Source organism: Antechinus flavipes, chromosome 6 (genome assembly GCF_016432865.1).
Source record: "Antechinus flavipes isolate AdamAnt ecotype Samford, QLD, Australia chromosome 6, AdamAnt_v2, whole genome shotgun sequence".
NCBI classification, from domain to species: Eukaryota; Metazoa; Chordata; class Mammalia; order Dasyuromorphia; family Dasyuridae; genus Antechinus; species Antechinus flavipes.
Window position 1 is genome coordinate 9,186,555 of NC_067403.1, and position 23,129 is coordinate 9,209,683.

At 52.1% G+C, this 23,129-nt stretch overlaps 1 protein-coding gene across 1 annotated transcript in view; it reads right to left on the reverse strand.

Annotated features, from left to right (window-relative positions):
- Positions 1–23,129, reverse strand: part of FAM184B (family with sequence similarity 184 member B) — a 64,360-nt gene that overhangs the window by 12,753 nt on the left and 28,478 nt on the right. The window contains 7 exon segments of the mRNA XM_051964120.1: positions 1,659–1,765; positions 10,816–10,926; positions 16,622–16,831; positions 19,320–19,447; positions 20,602–20,737; positions 21,376–21,770; positions 21,773–22,058. Of these exon segments, the coding sequence (XP_051820080.1) occupies positions 1,659–1,765; positions 10,816–10,926; positions 16,622–16,831; positions 19,320–19,447; positions 20,602–20,737; positions 21,376–21,770; positions 21,773–22,058 (1,373 nt within the window).

The window sequence follows — 23,129 nt, forward strand, 5'->3', positions numbered from 1 at the left end:
AGAAGGCCGGCGGGAGCCACCGTAAGGCTGGCGATGTCAGCTGCCCAAAGGCAGGGTCCCCGCCCCAGACCCAGCTGCCACCTAAAGTGCAGGTTGCCCAGAAAACATGAGAAGAGTCTCCTTGGGGCCGACCTTTCAGCAACGTGGCTAATTGGGTGAAGTCGCCGTTCATCCCGTCGGCATTAATGGGTTTTATTTGGCCCTCCCTCCAGTGAGAGTCAGGGGAAGGGGCGAGCAGGGGGACGGCTGACCGCGCTCCCTGTGGGGGGGGGGGGAGGACGCCCACACGCCCGCCCGGCAGACCCTTCTCAGAGCCCTCTCGTGGCTGGGGAGGCGCAAAAGAAACTCCCAGAGGGACGCAGGAAAGGAGGCCAAGGTGTGAGGGCGAGGGCCATGATTGCGGCCCCCAGGGGCAAGGTGTTCAGAGGGGACAAACGGGGCGGCTCTGGGTCCGCACTGAGGAGGAAGCACCCTGAGAGCACCAGAGCCTCCAACAGCCGGCCCTCCAGAGCCGCCGCCACCGTGTGATCCCAGAAGTGCGTTCGGGCCGGCCAAAGGCGCCCTCCCGACTCTCCGCTCGCCACGGACACCAGGCGCTCTTTTGGCGTCTGTCGAGACTCATTTTATTCTGAGGGTGAGGAGCACCAGGCAGAAAGGACCTGGGAGTGCTCCTGAGGGAGGACGGGCAGGAAAGCAGAGGCCTCTGTCACGTGCTCCTGCTGGCCCGTGAGCCTGTCGGCCGTGCCCTAATCACCGCATCCTCGATTCTGAGCCCGAAGGCTCTGCGGGGGCCATTGAGTCCGACAGCTGAATCCGATCCACTTTTACAATCAGAACTAAAGCTTAGCCAGGTCAATGGCTTACGGAGCTGGCGCGCCTCCCACCCGGGAGGGTCTCGGGCAGGTCCTGAGCCTCGTTCCTGCTGACAGTGTCCAGAGCCTGCGGCTGCCTCCCTGCAGGCCTCCCAGACTCCCCCACACGGCCTCTTTCCCTCGTCCGCTGCCCCGAGCCCTTCTCGCCTCTCACTTCTCAGCAGTCCCCCCTCCCCAGCCTCCCGGGGACCGCTCCCCTTCTCCCGGCTCACAGCGCGGCCCGTGGCAGACAGCGAGTAATGCAAACGTCCGGGCCGCCGTAGCACCGGTGTTCCTGGCTTCTTGTTACCTCGCCTGTGACCGTGTCGGACCTTCCCAATAGGGCACGCCTGTGAGGGGGCCTGCCTCCCGTCGGGGCTCCCCCCAGGACCTAGCACCCAGCTTGGGAACAGGGGCTGGCGAGCGGAGGGATGGCCCATTAACGCCTGGCTCAGCTGGACCTTGAAGCCGGGCCGTCTCTGGGGCTGCATGTGGAGACCGTGATTCTACCCCCACCTGCAAGTGGTCTCCAGATTTCTTAGCAAAAGAGCTTTCCCTAAAGTGTCCTAAGACAAAGAACCGTTCTCTTCCAAGGCAGAGTTCTCATTTATTCGATCTGCTGCCTCTGCCCCTTATTAAAGGGGAGGTCCCAGACCAGGTCCCGACCTCTGGCAATCTCCATTGTCTCATTCAGGAAATCAGAGCATCTCTGCTGAGCTCCCGGTATCGCTGGGAAAGCCAAAGGGAAATGGAGGCGCCACCTAAAGGCCAAGGGTCCTTGGCAGTGGGAGGGGCGAGCCCCCTTACCTTTCTTCCTCTTTGGGGCCAGTTTCTGTTTCTTCTGCCAACTGTTCTTGGCATTTTCTTCCCTCAGGTGGTGTCTTAGAAAGTTCGTTCTGTTTGAAGCACTGTTCCTAAAGCAACAAAGAAAAGAGGAAGGTGGAAAGTCAGGAAGGGAAGAGGGAGGAAGGATGGAGGGAAGGAAGAAAGGAAGGAGGGAGAGAGGAATGGAAAGATTAGAAGGAAGGAATGTAAGGAAGGAAGGAAGGAAGGAAGCAAAAAAGGAAGGATGAAGGGAAAAAAAGCAAAGAAAGTAAGGAAGAAGGGAAAGAAGAAAGGAAGGAGGGAGAAAGGAATAGAAAGATTAGAAGGAAGGAATGCAGGAAAGAAGGAAAAATGGAAGGGGTGAAGGGAAAAAGGAAGGAAAAAAGGAGAAAGGAAGGGAGGAAGAAAAGAGAGAGAGAGAAAAAAAAAGAGTCATTTTTTTCTTCTCCAATTTTTTTCTTATTCATGTACTCCATTCCTCCTCGATGTAGAGAGGAGGACTTAGGAGACTCTGGACAAATCCCAAGCTCTCTGGGCTTTGTTTTCCCCCCTCTGTCCACCCAAGGACTCCAACTAGATGATTTCTAAGACAGCTTTTGGCTCTAAACTCATGATCCTATGAACCCAACGAGCCCAATACCCATTTTTGCTGGTAAGGTCCGGCCCCACCATTATATTCCGTAACCCCCGGGCTTCGCAGCCACACCGAGCCTGAAGTAGTGATTCAGTGGGCCCACCAGCCTTCCCTCTTCGCATCTTTTTGATCATCTGTGTGTCATTTTCACTTGTTTTGGAGTTCCAAAATTTTACTCAATTCACCAAGCATTTACCGTATGGCTGGCACTGGGCTGGGCCCCCCTTTGGACATGAAGACTTCAGAAATGAAGCTGCCCTCAAGGAGCTTACATTCTACTGGAGAGCCCCGCTGTGTTCACAGATACCTAAGTCTCAAATATCTGTAGAACATAAAGTAATTCAGGAGAGGGGAGCTGGAGAACAGACAGACAGGGAGACTGGGAAAGGTCTCCACGAGAATGTGGCGTCGGAGCTCATCTGACAGGAGTAAACAAGGTAAATGTTTCGCGGTCACTAGGAAACAGAAGGCCACATACAGGAACGGCAAGGAGGCCATCTTGGCTCACACCTGGGGAATATAGATGCTAGAGAGAGAGATAGGAAGAAATTATAAAAGGGATCAGGACATTTGCATGAACCAATGCAGAGCAGAGCGAGGGGAATGAGGAGCACAATTTATAACAATACCGCTGTAAAAACCGACCACTTGGAAGGATTTAAGATCTCTGCACCACACAAAATGGCCCACGTGATTCCTGAGGGCTGAATGCTACCCATTTCCTGACAGATGCATGGTGATTTCTATTTCTTGATCCCAAACCCTCCATTTCTTTTTTTCCTTTTTTTTTAGATTAAAAAATTTATTCATTTATTTACAAGACATATGCATGGGTAATTTTTCAACGTTGACCCTTGCAAAACCTTCTGTTCCAACTTTTCCCCACCTTCCCCCTACCTTTACCCTAGATGACAGGTAGTCCAATACATGTTAAATATGTTAAATTATATGTTAGATCATATATATACATATATGTGTATGTGTATATATACATACATACATACATACATATGTATGTATATATATACACACACACATATTTATACAGTTCTCTGTCTGGCTGCACAAGAAAAAGCAGATCAAGAAGGAAGGAAAAGAAAAACTGAGAAAACACAATGCAAGCAAACAACAGAGAGGGTGAGAATGCTGTGCTGTGGTCCACCCTCTGTTCCCACGGTCCTCTCTCTGGGTGCAGATGGCTCTCTTCGTCACTATAAGAGTGTAACTGGCCAAATCCTCCATTTCAACAATTATCCTGTGTTGTTAATATTTGTGAGAAATTCTTTGCAGAGTATTAGCGCCTGAACGTAACTGTGAGCAGTCAGTGCTTGGGGGGACCTGAGCATCTTCTTCCCTGCTCCCAACTTTGTGTTAAGATTATAAAACATCAGATCCTAGATGAGCAGAGGCAAGATGACGAGCCCCACCTCCCAGATCGCTGCCTTGCCGCGGCAGGGACGCTTGCCGGGCCATGAGTAGCCCCAAGATGAACGTGTCGCTCAAAATAGCACCCGGGGCTGACCGTGACTCCGAGGCAAAATTCAGACTTAAAGAAGGTAGGGAGAACCATCAGGCCGGCAGGGAGGAGCTCTTGGGAATATGAAATAAGGTGCTGGATACATGTGAGGGATTACTTCGGGTACAGGTTCGAAAGAGTGAACGGGAGGCAGCCACAAAAGGATTCCAAAGAAAAACAAGGAAAGATGGTTATGGGGAAAGGAGAGAGAAAGGTAGAGAAGGGAGAGGAGATGCACTCCACTGAAGGCACACGTCCAGAGAAGAGAGGGAGAGGGGAGAGCAATGAGCAGAAATGGAAGAAAAGAGAACAGGGAAAATGGAATCTCTTCAAGAAAATTACAGCTGTCAAAGGAATGCTTCATGCAAAATTTGTCCTAAAGCCTGTGACCGTGGGGATCACACAAAACGTGGCAAGGATTCAGAGACGGGAGCGCCAGACCCCCTTGTCTCCCGAAGAGCCCCCTGCTCTATGCAGTTCAGGAAACAATAGGAGGCGACCCCCTGCTGCCTCCAGAACCAAACAGAAAGCCCTCGTGGTCTCCTGTCACCTTCCTCCCTGTACTGGGCAGTGCAGCCACTCGGAGGTTTCCCTTTTCTCTCACCTCCAGGTATTTTCCCTGGCTGTCCCTCACACCTAGAATGGGCTCCTTGCTCACCCGAGCCGTCCCTTGCCTGCCGTCGCCCACCCTACGGACAGCCTGGACCACGGCACGTCGTGTTGTGTCCCCGTCTGGGTGGGATGGAAGGGAAGCTCCTGAGGGCAGGGCCCTGCTTCTGGCCCGGATGCCCTCGGGCCTAGAGCGGCGACGGCCTCTCCCAAGGGACTGATGAGTGATGAGGTGACCCACGTGGCGGGGGGACACACTCCCTTCGCTCTCCCGGTCACGCCCTCCTCGAGCGGCCCCCTGGGTGACTCTGCTTTTAAGGAGTCTGCTCCAGACGACAACTTCATTTTCCCGAGGCAGCCGGGACAGACGCTGCGAGCTGGCTTAGAATGAACATCCCCGGGCTGTTAGATTCTAATTCACTTTGTCAAACATTTCCCAATGAGATGTCAACTGTATCAGACCACAAGTTCAGACCTCTGGCACCGACAGCCAGGCCGGGTCGGGAAGACAACTTCACCTCGCGGCACTCACTCGCCGGGTGATCCCACATGATCCCCTTTCCTCTGCCTGCCTCAGTTTCCCCAACTTCAAAATGTGGAGCAAGAATACTAGCCCCTGCTTTCCAACCTTGTGAGATGGGGAAACATAGAAAAGCACCTCCCAGCGCCTGACACACAGTAGGCCCAGTGCCTGGCGCACAGTAGGACGAATGCCTGACACACAGTAGGCCCAGTGCTTGGCACATAGTAGGCCCAGCACTGTATTCATCCGCATTAATCACACTGAGGTGGGGACGGGCACGCGGCCACGGGTCCCCCACAATCTCACAGTCTTCTTTCCTCATATGAAAAATGTCAGGGGTATAGTAAAGACCTCCTTTCAGCTCGGAATCATCTTAGGAATCGTTCCTTACAAAGGAGGTGAGTAAAGGACCACGTCTCACAAATTATTGGCAGCCCTGCTGACTCTCCATCTTTCATAATGTAGAAACCGAGTCGGGCCCTGGCGCTGGCAAGGCCCATGTCTGCCTGCTCGTATTGGGTATTATAAGTAACCTGGTGGGGGAATAGCCAAAGAAACCAGAAATGTCCCAATTATCTCAAGTGACTGGGAGACCCACGAGCAAACTCCCCGCCCGCATGGCAGCCCATGAGTCACCTGGTTATAAATATACAGATCCGATATAAATATACAGGTTATAAATACGTAGATCGGAGTGCCAATGGATCACGAAAACAGGAGAACAGGGACGCTACTGTTTAAAGGCTCAGGTCATTTATAGATTTAAGCAGACCAGTTTGGCGGAAGCACAAACAAAAACTTAAAATCGTTCAATAAAACGGATTGATTTTTGCCTTCGTCTCTCCTGGGGATATTTAGCTACGAGAAAGCCACAGGGCCTCCAAAGAGAAGGTTTGGAAGATGTGGGAAAAGCCAGGAAAAGCTGGGGAAGCTGTTTGGAAGCCCTGAGTTTGCTCCTCCTCTGTAACTTGCATCTCTGGTTCTTAGGCTTCCAGAGCATATCTGAAATAGAAATCGGCTGTGACGACGGCAAAAACCATGACTACCGTAGGGAGGACCCCAACTGGTTCTCTGCAGAGCTGAAAAGTACATATTTCATAGATGGAGGGCTTTTAGAAAGCCCAAGATGATTCTAGTCTGCAGAATTAGGGAGATGCCCTGGGAAGGCCCTGAGCCGATCCCAATGATTGCAGGCGGGCGAATTTCCCTCCGTCCTTGGACAAACCCTAAGTCTGGAGAAGATCCTCCCCTTGGCGACTGAATGGGCCCCTGCATGGGTGACCTTGCCCAGCTGGCCAGACAGATGCCGAAGAGCACGGGCGTTAAAACATGCTGACAGGCCAGGAGATGATGGTAACACGAACACGCGGGGGACGATGGCTACAGAGCTGCTTCCGCATCTCCGCTCGGACACCACTGTCCAGCTGAGCCTCGGTGTCCCCGTCTGTAATCTAATTCTAAATCTATGCCTGGTAGATATTTCATTAGCAGAGGGGGAGGAAAGGGGTCAGGAAGACAGAGGGAACTGCTTTATTGCTTCTCCTTCTGGGACTCTGCCCTTCGTTGTTCTGAGCACGGGGTCTGGCTTCCTCCTCGATTAAAGTGCTGATTCTTGTGCTCCTAATGCCTCCTTGATAAAGAGTCAGTATCGTCCCCCACCCCCCTGTAAGGCTGCAAAAGCTGCAAGAGCCAGACTTCCTGCCCAGGAAGCCAGACTGGCTCTATGCATAAATGAAATCACATTTCTAGTTTTTAAGCAATTCTATCAGGAAGCATTTACTGGGCACCTGCTGTGTGCCCAAAACTGTGCTAGACAATGAAGATGTGAGCCATTGGGGTCTCTTGGGGCCATGATCATGTCAGGATGCCGGCTGCAGGATCGGCTCCTGCGAGCTCTGTCGCCTGTGAGTCCGACTGGCCCATCTGGGGTCCCTCTGCTGACTCCTGCCCTCAAAAATCTCACAGAAAGATGAACAGAAGATCTAGATGTTCCCCAGGCATGTGACTCAGGAGAAGCTGGTAGATGGCTGCCACAGAGAGCCGGGGTCTCGTGTGGACCCCCTCTCCCCTTCTCCCCCTCTCCTCCCGCCCGCAGCTGCATCATATCATCTCGGTGCTTCGAACAATGTCTGGGGCCGGCCCATGGGCCCTGGGGGATGACATTGCCATTCTGGGAATTCCACGTGGGGAATGATCACTCCCAATAAACTAGGCTCTCTCCTGCCATCTAAAAAATGCTCCAAATCACAACAGATTCTACCTCACACCCTTTGCCATCTGGGAAAAAAAGGGAAAGAGATAAATGTAGAAGTTATAGGGAAAGAGGCATACAGATGCACAATGGGTAGACTTGTGACCCAATATAAGCATTGGGGAAACTAGGTGTATTTTTGATCCAATTCTCCCTCTGCTAAACCTGTACCTCTTATCTCTCAAAGATTAAACAATGTAAGGAAATGTTTATAGTGGAACGTCTATCAACTGAAGAACAGCTGAGTCAGCTGTGGCATATGAATGGCACAGAATTACGATGGTATTTGAGAAATGAGAAAATAAATTTCAGAGAAACATGGGAGAACTTGTATCAACAGAGAGCAAAGTGAGCAGAACCAAAAAAGGATATTAATGCGTCAGTATATTAAAAATGAAAACCAGAAAGATGCCAACAGCAATACAAAGACATAGTAATGATTGATATCCACAATTACAGAAGACACATGATGACGAAACACATATAACTCATCTCCTGACAGAGAGCTGATAGATTTAAGGTGCAGTATGAGACATATATACATATTTCTTTTTTTTTTTATATTTTATTTTATTTAATAATAACTTTATATTGACATAATCCATGCCAGGGTAATTTTTTTTTTACAACATTATCCCTTGCACTTGTTTCTGTTCCGATTTTTCCCCTCCCTCCTTCCACCCCTTCCCCAGATGGCAAGCAGTCCTATATATGTTAGATATGTTGCAGTATATCCTAGATACAATATTACATACATATTTCTTACAAAGAATTTGGGGTTTTTTCCTCTTTTTTTTTTTTCCCCAATGGGACTGGGATTGCGGGAGGAAAGAGAAAATAGATTCCTATTGATTTTTAAAATAATGTAAAAAAAAAAACTGGGACATGCTATAGATTTTCATATATTTTCAAATCAAGTCCTGTATTACTTATTTTGCTTTGTACAAGAGACCTCTCACCAATCTGCAAATATCTGTAATGTAAAAATAAAACCCCAAAATAAAGCTTTTTTTTTTTTAAAGTTAGCTAGGGAGAGGAGTTCCCAAATGGCAACAATGGAAAGTGATGAGGCTTAGTGGGAGCTCGGTACTTTAAGGCAAGGAAATAAGGACATGGGCTCCATGTCCTATGGATACTAGAGGCATTTGTCCAATTCTGGACTAAGTCCAATGCCTGGAGACAGATTCATCCTTTGTGACTGTGCAGATTTATACTGAAAGAGCCCCACGTGCCCAACAGAAACCCCATGGGTGTATAGACCCTGCCTGAGGCCATGTCTTTGCCTTTTACCTTAAGCAAAGGCCTCATTTTAAATCATACTTAATGTAAAATAGTCTTAGAAATTTAGCCTGTCCCAAAAAGATACTAAAGAAGGGAAAGGGACCTGTATGTGCCAAAATGTTTGTGGCAGCCCTCTTTGTAGTGGCTAGAAACTGGGAAATGAATGGATGCCCATCCATTGGAGAATGGTTGAGTAAATTGTGGTATATGAACGTTATGGAATATTACTGTTCTGTAAGGAATGACCAGCAGGATGAATACAGAGAGGACTGGCGAGACTCACATGAACTGATGCTAAGTGAAATGAGCAGGACCAGGAGATCATTATACACTTCAACAACGATACTGTTTGAGGATGTATTCTGATGGAAGTGGATTTCTTTGACAAAGGCTCAGTTTCAATGGATAAATGATGGACAGAAGCAGCTACACCCAAAGAAAGAACACTGGGAAATGAATGTAAAGTGTTTGCATTTTGGTTTTTCTTCCCAGGTTATTTCTACCTTCTGAATCCAATTCTCCCTGTGCAACAAGAAAACTGTTCGGTTATACAAACATATATTGTATCTAGAGTACACTATAACATATTTAACATGTAAAAGAGTCCCTGCCATCTAGGGGAGGGGGTGGAAGGAGGGAGGGGAAAAGTCAGAACAGCAGTGAGTGCAAGGGATAATGTTGTAAAAAAAAATTTTTTTTTTTAATAAATTTTATTTTATTTAATAATAACTTCGCATTGACAGAATCCATGCCAGGATAATTTCTACACGACATTATCCCTTGCAATCACTTATGTTTCGTTTTTTCCCCTCCCTCCCTCCCCCCCCCCCCAGGATGGCAAGCAGTCCTATATATGCTAAACATGTTGCAGTATATCCTAGATACAATACATATTTGCAGAACCGAACAGTTCTCTTGTTGCATAGGGAGAATTGGATTCAGAAGGTAAAAATAACTCGGGAAGAAAATCAAAAATGCAAATAGTTCAAATTCATTTCCCAGTATTCCTTCTTTGGGTGTAGCTGTTTCTGTCCATCATTTCTCCAATGAAACTCAGTTAAGTCTCTTTGTCAGAGAAATCCACTTCCATCAGAATACATCCTCATACAATATCGTTGTCGAAGTGTATAATGATCTCCTGGTTCTGCTCATCTCACTTAGCATCAGTCCATGTAGGTCTCTCCAAGCCTCTCTGTATTCATCCTGCTGGTCATTCCTTACAGAGCAATAATATTCCATAACATTCATATACCACAGTTTACCCAGCCATTCTCCAATTGATGGGCATCCATTCATTTTCCAGCTTCTAGCCACTACAAACAGGGCTGCTACAAACATTTTGGCACATACAGGTCCCCTTCCCTTTTTTAGTATCTCTTTGGGGTATAAGCCCAATAGAAACACTGCTGGATCAAAGGGTATGCACAGTTTGATAACTTTTTGGGCATAATTCCAGATCGCTCTCCAGAATGGCTGGATTCGTTCACAACTCCACCAACAATGCATCAATGTCCCCGTTTTCCCGCATCCCCTCCAATAATGTTGTAAAAAATTACCCAGGCATGGGTTCAGTCAATAAAAAGTTGTAATAAAAAAATTTTTTTTTATAAAAACCAAACAAAAAAAGAAAGTCGAAATGATTAAAAAAAAAGAAGAAGAAATTTAGGCTGGATTGATTAATTCCATGACTCTTAGCATGCCATTCTACCTCTAAATGGATTTGCTACAATGGATAAAAGGGAGGGAGTAGAGGATACTGAATAAATCAAATGAAATTAAAATCCTTTAATACAGAATTCTTAATCTTTTTTTGTGTCAAGGACTCCTTGTTTAGAGTGCATAAAATAAGTACACAGAATAAAAAAGGAAAGCAAAATGTGAAGATATAGTTATCAAAATCTTTTTATAAATAAGTTCCTGGACTCCAGGTTAAAAAATCCTGCCCCAATAGCTAAGGCTCATCATACAAACTTTTGGTGAAGTCAACAATGGAATAGCAAATTCAGAAAGTGCTACTTCCCAGTCTCTGTTTTTTTGGGGAAAAAAATCAGTCCCACAGTTGTAAGGTAGGACCTGGTGTGGCCCAGGACCAGCCTTGGATCAGTCTGTCTCCTTCACCTTTCCCAGCTGCCTTTTCCCACCTTTTCCAGCTCCCCTTGTTTTTGTGGGCCTTGTGTGTATCACTTTCCCTGGTTCACTTTTCACATCAGGGATTGTGTTCTGTGGGTGAGGACACAGAGATCCCAGGATAAGGGACTTGCTGACCCAGGTCTGAGAGCCGGGCCCTGCCGGCGGCATCCCCTCCCTACTCCAGGGAGAGCTCACCTCAAGCAAGGAATCCTGAAGCTTCATGTTCAGGGCGGCTTTCTCTTCTTCCAGGCGTTTCATTTCATTCTCAGATTTCTTCTTCATTTCCTCCAACTGCTTTTGAACCTCCTAAACAGGAATGAAATCATTCAGACAGGAAGGTACAGGAACATGGCCAAAGAGCATGGAAAAGGCGCCGGGAGGCCTGCTCTGCCGCAGCCCCCGGGACACGGGACCCTAGATGGAGAGCTGGGAGGGATCACCTGAAAGTCATCTGAGCAAAGCCTCCCATGTTACAGACCCAGAAACTGAGGCCCATGTGGTGAACTAGCTTCCACACGCAGACACTGGAAGCGAGTGACAGAGAGACAACACTCTAACTCAGGGCCCTTTCCACTGCCCCTTCTAAGGGCAGAGAGACCCAGGGAGATTCAGGTGACAGGCTGGGGTGTCCAGGTAAGCCTGCTGGGAGCACAAAAGCACAAAGGCCAGGTGGGCGACGGGACCGGCAAGCCGCGGGACTGGGAGGAGGCCGAGCTAATGAAAAATACGCAACTAAGTCACGAGATGGCTTCCATAATGACATCAGTTAATAATCAGGAGCTAAAAGATCCCAAGGAAATGCAGAACCTGAGCCATCGCCTCCTCCCCTTCTTCCCCCCACCCCCACCCGAAGTTTCCTCCTCTGCTCATTAAGGGAGCGGAACCACCAGACCATCATGGAACGCCTGTTTTAAAACGAGATGTCATTCCTGGCCCACAATAGTCAGATGGCCCAACCGGAGCCCTCAAGGAACCCGAAGTAAACTGGAGACAGTTTTACTCTAAGACAAATCACACAGGAACGCCCACTGAGGGTGAGGAGTCTGGGTGAACCCCGGGACCGCAGGAGGATGGAGCTGAGGGATAAGAAAGAAGCATTTCCTTGGACCGTCCCCTGTTCCTGGGAGCTCTCTCCCCGCTCCAATGATTCGCTTCCTTGGCTTAAGTCGCAGCTAAATCCCCTTCCCTGGAAGGCTTTCCAGCCTCTCTTACTTCTAGGTCCTTCCCTCTGCTCATGACTTCCTATTTATTGCACAGACAGCCCTGATCATATTTGTTTGCTAGTTGTCAGCTCCTCCTGGGCCAGAACTGCCTTCTGCCTCTCTCTGCATCCCCAGTGCTGAGTACAAAGACTGGCACACAGTAGGTGCTCAGTCAATACTGTTAAACACCTTGTAGAGACACCATTATTATCCCTACTTCACAGAAAGAAACTAAGAGCCAAGGACAGCAAATGAATTATTCACAAATCACGAGGGAGACTCTGGTAGGGCAGAGCCAGGCCTTCCCTCCGGGGCTTTAACTCCAAGCCCAAGCAGCACTGCCCTAGAGAGCTCCCAAAGATCTCTGGGAAACTGAAGGTCTTATGACACGGCCCGGACACCAACAAAACCCTGACCCGGAGTCAACCGAGGCTGGCGTTCAGCTTCGGAGACTCAGCAGCTGTGGGTCCCCGAATCCCCACTCACTCTTCATGTCCCCCACTTTCTTCATCTGAAGAATAATGCTAATAGCCCTTCCCTCTGAGGGGCAAAGGAAATGCACCAAGTTTCCAAAAAGCATTTAAGGAATGGTTGCTCTTCTTCTCAGGTAACTCTCAAAATAAGCCTTCAGCTAATATTTTGAATTTTTTTCTCCACGGGTTATTTAAAACTCATCTTGCTATAGATATAAATACTCTCAAACTCTGCCCAAACATATTCATGTGAGTGACAAAGAGAAATTAAAAGTCATTCTGAGAAAAGATCAGTCACCTCACAAAATGACTTTCTATTTTTACTTTCGGTACCAAGCTTCCCATGATACAATGGGAATCAATCGCAGGAACCAGCCACGGCAGCTGCCTTATGGGGAAAAGCTCGAAACTGAATTGTCCAGGAGTGGGGGGCGGGGGAGAATGGGTTCAATAGAGCTTTTTGGTGCTAGAAAACTTAAACTTCGGTCCTACAGAACTCGGCAGGAGTTCTGCCAGCCATTTGTTCTAGGAGCCCATCCGTCATCCGCATGTACACACACATATCTACAGACACACACGCGTGTGCTTCTCCTACCAGCTGACTGTGAATAAACAGACTGCTGTCTAGATTTATTAATTATGAACATGATGAAGAATATGAATGATGATGAATGAATAATCTATGCTATTATTCAATAATCTTTTTTTTAAAGTACCAATATCCAACTCAGCCTAAAATGACCTTGAAGATTTTGGAAGGTTCTGAACTCTATTCAATCTAGGTGAAATTCAGCAGTGTCCACGTCCCAAGGAGGAGAGATGTCAAGGTCAAGATAGGAACCACGGACTTCCAGCTCCGGGAGATCCCCACGGGCTACCAAGTGCATCCCCCACTCAGAGTCACAGGTGAGAGCAAGGAGAGACCACAGCTCGGTCCCCCACTCACCAGGCCTGCGATTTCAGCCAAGTCAGACCTCTCTGCACTCGTCTGCTCACCTACGAAACAGAAATACTAAGGCTTGTGCTCGCTCCCGGGACCTGTCAGTCAAAGTGCTGCGGAAATGGGTCCTTGTTAAAAGGGAGTGAATAGGGGTCAGGGGGGCCAGGAAAATAGCAGAACCCAGGGCATTTTATAGAACACTAGCTCTGGGCAGCACCTTAGATATCTTATCTGGGTCCATTCCCCTCCTACCTTACAGGGAAGACTGGGACCTGGGGGATTGGCCCTCAGTAAGAGTGATTCCCTTGTCCCGTTTCCATGGTACTTACAAAGTCCCTTTTTACCTTTCCAACGAAATTACAATGTCCATGAGGAGAGGGTTCCAACCTCCTCCTCCCCAGGACCCTTCAGAGCATCCAGGACCTTGTACGTGGGCGGCGCTCGACCAGTCCCGAGGGAGTGAATGAATGGCCCAATTAGAAACAAGCGGGGTCTCCCATTCCTGGGCCTGCCTCTCCTTTATCTGCTCCCTGCTTCAACATGAGACTAGATGAACATTCAAACCTCAAAGAGTCCTATTTATGGGGGGAAGATGCAGCTCAAGAGGGGCAGAAAGAGACCTGCGGGTGACGGGCACAGAGCAGGACCTAAGAGAGCCGGACTCGCGTCCCACTGACCCCCTGCGTGATCCCAGCTCCGTTGGTCGCAGCCTTTGTGCCCGATTTCCTCCCCTCTGCAAGGAGACGACCTCTAGGTCTAAGGCGATGGCTTCCGTCTTGAATGTTCTACGCATCTGTTTCTGGATATCAAATTATGACCATGCAAGAGTGCAGATATAGAAAGTTTAATCCACTGCGAGTCAGCTTACCCTACATATAACCTGAAACCTGATTTTTAAAAATTGAATCCCTATGGGAGTTTATTTCTAACTAATCAAGGAAGGGCTCACTGGATCTTGTGTCAGCTTCACCAAGTCAGTCAGTTCCTCCAGTCCCACATTTCTTTATGTGTGAGGTGAAAAGTCTGGTCTTGGTGATCTATTTCTAAAGTCTGTTTAAAATCTAAAATGTGTGATCCTCCGTGCTCATGGCAACAACAAAATTATAAGATGATCGATTCTGATGGACGTGGCTCTTCGACAATGAGAGGATTCGAACCGGTTCCAACTGTTCAGTGATGAAGAGAGCCATCTTCCTTCAAAGAGAGGATGGTGGGAACTGAGTGTGGACTACAACACAGCATATTCACCCTCTCTGTGTGCTTGCATTTTGTTTCCTTTCTCATTTTTTTTCCTTTTTGATCCAATTTTTCTTGTGCAGCAAAGTAGCTGTATAAATATGTACGCATATATTGGAGTTATCATATATTTCCACCATGTTTAACAAATATTGGAATACCTGCCATCTAGGGGAAAGATGGGGGAAGTGGGGAAATTGGAACACGAGGTTTTGCAAGGGTTAATGTTGAAGAATGATCCCTGCATATATTTTGAAAATAAAAAGCTTTAATAAAAAATTTATTTTAAAAATCCCTAAGTATGGGGATGATAGAAAATCAGTCAACATATTATACGACCCTTAAATGGAGAGATTTCAAAAGCCGGTTCCAGAGAACAAAAGCCTATCCATGTCAGGTATGAATACGAAAATGACTGGTTAATTTTGCCGTTACATAAGCAGTATGGACCAGTGGGGACAGCCCTGGATTTGGAGTAATTTCAGTTTCCTCGTGACTTGGCTACCTTTGTCTTTCTTACTCTTCACCTAGATAGACTGAGATTTCCCATTTTTCCTCTCAAAGGAAATCTTCAAGGGCATTTTAGGCTGAGCTGAATAAATGCTACATTTTCTTTTAAATGGTTGAATAAATCTAGACGGAATAATCTGTTTTTTCACAGCCCAACCGGTAGAAGGAACACACGTGTGTGTATGTACGTGCATGCTAATGAGCTCCCTTTGGGCTTCTTCTTAATTTAGACGATGATTTCCACAAGCCCCCATCGGTCCCCCATTCTAGGATCATATGAAAAAGTGCCATTCTCCCATTCAGACTTAGGTGGAATTCTCTAGGACACAGAAAGGTCACCTGCCCTGGGGCCAACCACCCACAATCCCCTTCCTTCAGCCCGATGAAGATGCCCCTGAAAGGACACATGGGGTGCCAGGCAGACCTGTCTGCCCCACAAACTCAAGGTGGCCGGGAGATAGTGCCCGTGGAACACGGGGGAGAACGGAGGCCATTTTGAGTCTGCAAGCCCACGCTTTCAGGAAAGAGCAGCTTTCTCTTCCCAGATTTTGTGTCTCATGTCAAATTCCAGGCTGAAGTCACCTGGGAAAGAGAACCTTTGCAAAAACCAGAAACAGACAAGAAAAAGGAGAGAGCATGGATGATTTCAACATGATTCATTTCTTGAGCCAGCAGCAGACGGGACTTTTAGTGAGATTTATACCTTTAGCCCCTTGTGGAGCAAGCACGTTACCAAGGCAACCTGTGGCTCCACCGTGGAGACAAGAGTCTGGCCGGCCGAGGGGCACGGCGCGTGGTGGCATCTGGGGCCTTGGCCGGTCGCGGCCCAGGGAGAGGGTGGCCCTGGGGACAGGACTCCAAGGGCAGGCCCGACCCCGGGCCCATGGGCCCAGTACCGCCCGATCGCTCTCTGGGTCAGACCACCGCAGCCACTTTAAATCGTAACGAAGGCAGTGATGATAACAGGAGCACGAGCCTGGGAACAGTGCTGCATGCTAATGACTAGCTGTGTTTTACATTCATGCCATGTACACGGTTTCATGACATCACCGTGGGACTTATTATTAACATCCATAACTGTGGCAGCCAGAGGGAGAAAGGGTACGGCCCAGTTCCCGGAGCCAGGAAGACCTGGGTTCAGATCACAGCTGAGACACTTTCTAGCTCTGCGACCCGGGGCCCGTCACTTGGCTGCTGTCTGCCTCAGTCTCCTCACCTGTAAAATGGGGACCATTTACTGCCTCCCAGGGTTACTGTGGAGTGCTTGGTGCAGGGCCTGGCACGAGGCGAGGCCTGTACCTATTGTCATTACTATCCCCAAGATACGTGTAAGCACACACGGCCCACAAACGTGCTCCGAGACCCTCCCTCGGCAAAGGGAGATCAAAAAGTCCACGGCTGATGGCGGATGTAGACGTGAACCCAAGGTGGCAGCGCTCCTACCCAGCGACCCGTGGGGGGAGCGAGCACTGGACCAGAGTCTATATAAATGCTTAAATCTGCTGGTGTAGAAACGTCTACACTTACGTACACACAGACTACGGGGAGTCGAGCGTGCCGGCCTTCCCTGTGCCAGACCCGGGGCAGACGCAAAGCAAGGCCGGAGGCGCGGGCGGATAACCGAGGCCCGCGAGGCTCACCTTCTGTAGCTTCTTTCTGTCCACTTCCACCAAGGACTGCGGAGACTTGATCTCCACGGAGTGCTTCTTCACCAGGTCCTCCAGGCCCTTCACCAGCTGCTCCCTGAGGTGCGTCCTCATCTCCTCCGTCTGGTGCCGCATTTTCTGAAGCTGTAGCTCCTGTTTCTGCTTCATGTGTTCTCTCTCCAAAGAAGCTCCAGCTTCCTGGGCCTGAGACACATAAATACACATGTGCATATGAGGAAAGTCAGAGAGAGACGCAGAGAGATGGAGAGAGAAAGAGGGAGAGATAGAGAAAGATGGAAAGAGACACACACACACACACACACACACACACACACACACACACATGCAGAGAAGGGAGACAGAGAAAGAGAGATGAAAAAAGACAGAGAGAGAAGGGAGAGACAGAAAGAGGCACCCAGAGAAGCGGAGGAAGAGACGCAGAGAAAGTAGAGCACTCCAAATACAAAATGAACTTGTTCTGCTCCGTACAACTCTTTCCACTGCTGATATGCTTTTACAGCAGCCATTAAAAGGTCCAGTGAATTTTATAAGCTTTTTATCTTGGACATTTTAGAGGTTCTTTTACTTAATAGTTTTGTATCCCAGTCCTTAGCTCTGTGCCCAGCACACAATAAGCACTTAATAGATGTTGACTCACTCCATCTATTCATCTACTACTCTCTCTGTCTCTCTTCTCCTGTCTATCTCTCTTCTCTGTGTATCTCTCCCTCCATCTCTGTCTCTGTCTCTCTCTCCCTCTTTCTCTGCACCGCCCCCTCCCCGCAGTCTCTCTCTCCTTTTTTCCTCTGTCCACCTCCCTGTCTCTCTGTCTGCCTCCTCAGCTCTCACTGTCCTTGTCTCTGGACAGCATCTGGCCGAACCTCCACGCTGGCCCTGCCCACTCCTTTTCTGAGGTTTCCCTCCGCCTCGCCCCCTCCCTTTGCTGAGTCCTCTTGCTCCTTGGGTTCCTTTCTACGTATCTCCCTTGAGTCTAGGTCTGCAGAGCCAGCTCCTTCGTCCACCTGAGCCCAAGCTGCCCGGCCCCCGACCCCGCAGGATGAGCTCTTGTTGTCGTGTGACGTTTCAGGAACAGCCGTGTCTAACTTGGGGTCCGATATGGGGGTGGAGCGGACCACTATCTCTGCTTCCATCCTCCTCGTATGAGGTGAGACTGAACCTGAGGCCCGCAGGACTTTTCCTCCTCTTTTCCTGCTCAGTGTTGTCCTTTCCCTCTTTCGGGCCCTCCTCAGTCTCTTCCTTCAGCTCCTAGCCAGAGCTCCATCTCTCCCTCTTATCATCCCAGGTCCTCCGGTCCTTCTTCTACAGACTGACTCTATTCTGGGTAAGGGAGAACCCGTCTCAAGGAACGGCATCTTGTTCCCTCCCCACCGAAGGGATGCCCCTGAGAGACCTCATTTCTCTCTGAACGCCCCCGAGAGACACGAAGTCTGGTCGGCGCAGAGGCCGTCAGAACAGGATGAAGGAGGAGTGAGACGGCTTGCTGAGCTAGCTCCCACCAGCCAAGAAAGTGGCTGAAGAGCCTAGCAGGGCCCAGGCCAGCCCGGCAAAGGGACGGGGCCCAGGTCAGTCAGGCTCAGCTACGGCCCCTGGGCCGGCCCGGCAAAGCCACGGGTCCCAGACCGGCCCGGCAAAGTGATAGGGCCCAGATCGGTCAGGCTCAGCTACAACCCCCAGGCCAGCCGGGCTCAGCAACAGGGCCTTCGGACACATGGAGGGGCGAATAAGCAGGGCTGTGAATCCCACCCAACAGAGCTTGCTCTGATTGTAAATCAAGCCAATCTGGACCTGGCGGGGGGAGCAAGAAGCCCACCGACAGGCTCACGCTCGCTCCTGCTTCTGCCTTTGGGGGACACTCATGAGCACCCCAAGAGAACTGCTGGACGAGGGATCTCCCTCTGGCTCTCAGAGGCGGCTGGCTGTCAGCTGGATGGGACCCCTCAGTGCCCGAGGGGAGGCTGCGTGCAGTCAGCGCTTGATTGAGGTCACGCTCCTGTTCTAGGACAGACTGCGCAGACTGTCTGGGACAGGCTGTCACAGGGATATTCAGAGAGGGCCATGCAGACCATCCTCACCCCAGTCTACAGCGCTCCTCTGGGCCCCGGAACCAAACCCCTTGGACCTCTGACACCTGGCCTCCGCTCAGCTTCCCAGACCGACTTTGTGTCCCTCCCCGGAGGAGCTCTCCATCACGGCATCCCATGGGGAGGCTGCTAGGTCAGGGGTGCAAAGTCCCAAGTCCAGATCTGGCCTTCTCCACTTCCCAGCTGTGTGACCCGAGCAAGCCATTGCATGGCTAACTGCCTCAGTTTCCTCAGCTATAAAATGGGACGGTGACACACCTATCTTCCAAGGTTGTTGTGAGGAACGAGGGTGGTCATATTTGTAAATGGCGGAGTGACTGCTTCAGCCAGAACCGCTGCTGCTGGCACAGATCTTCGCTCCGGCCCACCCCCCACTCTCCCTATGTCTGCTGTTCCACGCCCCGGCACGCTCCGGTGCCCGAGCCCCCCAAGGCCTCTTCTGCGCCCTGATTACTCCTCCCACAGCCCTGCACTTCCCTCCCAGGGGGCACCTCTCCTTAAGAAGGGGGCTGGGAGGCAGGGGCCTCTTTTTCCTCCACGCTGCCCCCCGCCCCAACTTCCCCTGCACCCAAACCATCGGGGCGCCCTACCTGAGCTCCTTCACTCCTCTGGGTGCACGCGCACTCGGTGGGGGGCTGCTGCTCCTGCTGCCGGCAGAAACTGGGGGCTCTAAAGACATCCGCGTCACTCTGGGAGCTGAGCAAGGTCTTCATCTCATCTGTGGACGCAGAAACCCCTCAGCTTTGGCCCCCCCAAACCCACCACAGCTCTGACCTCCAGCTCCGCACCTTGGGCTGGGCTGCCTCTGGGTCTAGAGCGCCCCATTCATGTTCCCTCCTTCCCGCTCCCCCTGCAGCTTCTTCCAGGCCCTCCCAGGTGTGCCTCACAAAGCTGGAGCGTACCCTCTCCCCCTCTGCCCCGCAAGTCCACCCTGGGGCTCTGGGGGCTCTGGGCCACTCAGGCGCCCTTCTCGGGCCTGCAGCTGGTGCGACCTCTGACCTTCTAAGGCTTTCTCTCCCCACCACTCCCTTAGCCTGCCCAGGGCCCAAGGCTGCTCTGCCTTGAGTCTTGTCTCCCCGAGAACATGTACATCCTTCGGGGTGGGAACCTCAGCTTATTCCCCCCAAGTGCCCAGCGCTTAGTGGGAATTCTATCCCCAAGCCCCATCCTCCCAGCCTTTTCACTGTGGGGGCACTGACCCCCAGCCCAGCCCCCACCTTCCCCTTCACAGCGCACCACGCCTGGGGGCACTGACCCCCAGCCCAGCCCCCACCTTCCCCTTCACAGCGAACCACGCCTGGGGGCACTGACCCCCGTGGGCACGCCGGGCTCCCCCTAGAACCTCCCTACTAAGCAGGGGAAGAGGAGGTGAGGGGCTGAGGCTTCGGGTGCTCAGGATTGTTCTCGGGTAACTGGGGAGCTCCCAGGAGAGCCTGCTTTCCCGTGGGGGAAGCCCCTCCCCGTCCCGCCCCGGGCTCCGCGCGCGATGCTTAGCTAGCCCTGGGTGTGAGAGGGCCAGAGCCGTCTCGGGAGCCCCTACAGCTAGAGCGCCCCCCGCTGGCGGGAGCCCCGCTGGGTGACAGGGGACAGCCTGACTCCCCGCCTGCTTCAGCCGCTGCCGTGAGAGAGAAGAGGCAGAAAGGCCTCGGTGGGGGAAGTAGGGGCGCACAGGGGGCTGGGGCCGGTTTTTCAGTCCTGCCTCGGCCACGTGTTCTCCGGGCCTCGGTTTCCCCAAGTGTCCCACGGCCTCCGGGTCCCTTCCGTCCCCCCCCACCCTCCCAGGCCAGCCCGGCCCTACGCTCCTGGGTTGCGGGTCCAGGCCGCCCTCGGCGCTCCGGGCGGGGAGGCTCTTTGCCGCTCCCGGGCCCTCACCTGTTTCCTGCAGGATCTGGCACTCCTGCAGCGTGAGTTTCTCCGTGGCCGCCGCCAGTTTCTCGCCGAGGAGCTTGGCGGTGCTCTTGGATTCCAGGTTTTCGCGCTGCGCCGCCCTGAGCTGGACGTCCAAGTCCTAGAAGAAACGCCAGAGCGGCCCTTTCTCTGGCCCGAGGCCGCCCACGCTGCGGGCCCGGCGGCCTGGCCTCCCTCCTCATCTGCTCTGCGGGCTACAGGGCCACGGTCCGGGCCACGCGGCGGAGAGGGCGGGAGAGTGTCCCGATCCCCAGAGCCCCGAGCGGCCACGGCTGCCGCTTTACCTAAATCGGGGCCTGGGCTCTGAGCCCCTCCTCCCGTCCCCGCCTGTCTCCTCCGTGAGAGGACGCCCTTGGTGTAGATGGGGGCGAGGGGGGATTTTCTGAGACACTCGGGAATCGCGTTTGGGCTCCTCCGCGTTTTGTTCTCTGCGATTATTCAGCATCCTTCGGGAAGGGGTTCCCAGGACGCAGCCGGCCGACAAAGGTCCCGCCCCCCGCGAGCTCCCGGTCCCTGCCAGCCCCGACCTTCCTGTCTAGGGGCTCACCCCCGGGCTTGGGGCGCCGAAGACCGGTAGTTACATGCTCGGTCAGAGGTCGGCCAAGCTCCAAATCAGGGTTCGATACTTGACCAGAAATGGATGAGAGGATGGAGGAGGTGGAGGAGCGTGCACGCCCTGCCCCCAGCTTTCCCTCCCCCGCTGGCTCCGCCCCCGCGCGGAAGCCCCTCCCCCGCTACCTGGATCTTCTCCTTGAGCTTGAGCGAGTACTTCTTGAGGTCGCTGATGCGCTGGCTCTTGGCCTGCAGGTCGGCCTCCAGCCTCTGGACCTGGGCCTGCAGGGCCATCTCCTGCAGCTGGAAGGCCTTGCGGAGCTCGGCCTCGTCCTGCTGCCAGCGCCGCAGGGCCTCGGCCACGGCCTGCTGCACGGCCTCGCGCGCGGCCTCGCTCTCCCGCTCGTAGCCGGCCTGCAGCTGCTGGGCCTGCAGCGCGTAGTCCTTGCTCAGCTGCCGGTTCTCGGCGCGCAGCTTCTCCAGCTCCCTGTGCGCCCTCTGCATCTCCTCGCGGTGGCTCGGGGCCGCCTCGGCCTCGGGCCCGGGCCTTCCTTCGGGGGGCTGCGATCGGGGCCCGGCGCCTCCGGGGACAGGGGCGCCTCGGCTCTGGGCTCTCGGTCCCGGGCCTGCTTCTTGTACAAGGCGGACTCGGCCAGGGCCTCCTCCGTCAGCCTCTTCTGCTCCTCCAGGGCGCTCTCCAGCGCGTGCACGCGCTTCTGCAGGCCGCGCTCGGCCGCGCCGCCCTGGCCCTGCAGCAGCTTGGCCCTGGTCTCGGCCACGGCGTTCTCCAGCTCGCCCTGGTGCGCCTCTCGGAGGGCCTCCAAGCTGGCCTCGTACTCATCGTTGCGCGTGTTCAGGGCGTAAATCACCTGGAGGCGGGGAGGACACAAAAAGCGCGCTGAGCCCGCCCCAGAAGCCCCCGCGCCACCGGCCCAGAAGCGCAAATCGGCCCTGTCAGTGTTTTCTCTTAAAGTGCTATATAGGCGCCGCTAGGGGGCGCAGTGGGCACACCACCAGCCCTGAAGGCCGAAGGACCCGAGTTTAAATGTGACCTCAGACACTTAACCCTTCCTAGCTGTGTGACCCTGGGCACGTCACTTAACCCCAGTTACCTCAGCAAAAATAAATAAAATAAAAAGCTACATAAAAATACATAAATAAAATAAAAAGCTATCATTGTCGTTATCTCTACTTCCCCATAACCACTGACTCACCCAGCCCCTCAGCGCCCCAGGCAAGAGCAGTCACCTTGGACGGCTTCTCCTCCCTGGGAAACCTCTACCCGGAATCCGGTTCCGCCCTTCTCCACACATTCGCTTGCGCGAACTGTAAACCAGCTCGTATGTGTATTATCTCCGCCCATCCTGGGGCTCGGGGACCCCCAGGGCCACACAGACTGAGCGTCTGAGGCTCCTCCCCAGCCGCGCCCGGACTGTTTCCTATTGAATCTTTATGTCCCAGTGTCTAGTAGAGCCCGGCGCTTAATAAGTGCTCATTGTTGCATTGTAAGTTTCACAGAAGCTGAGTTGGAGGATATACCCGAGTCCCTGTAGTCCAAGGACTGGACATCCAGCGGTCTGATCCAGCCTTTGCTGGAGAACTGAGGGACAACCCGACCTGCCAACGGAACCGTCCCGTTTGGGGACAACTCAAAACAGTTTTCTCTATGGCAAACCTGGGCAACTTTTCCCACTGCTCCCAGCTCTGTTTTCCGGGGCCAGAATCCTGTGACAACCCTTCAAAGCCACGCCTTCCACCCCCCAAATCTTCCCTTCCTAGGCCAAGCCCCCTAAACACCCCCCTACTGGTCACTTCCGGATGAGGTGAAGGCCCGCTGCCGTCTTGGCCACTCTTCCGGACACGTGCCGAGGGGAGTACAGAGTGAACCAAAGGACACTCAACTTTATTTGCACTAGGGCCGCAAGGTCCCAGGCCACAGT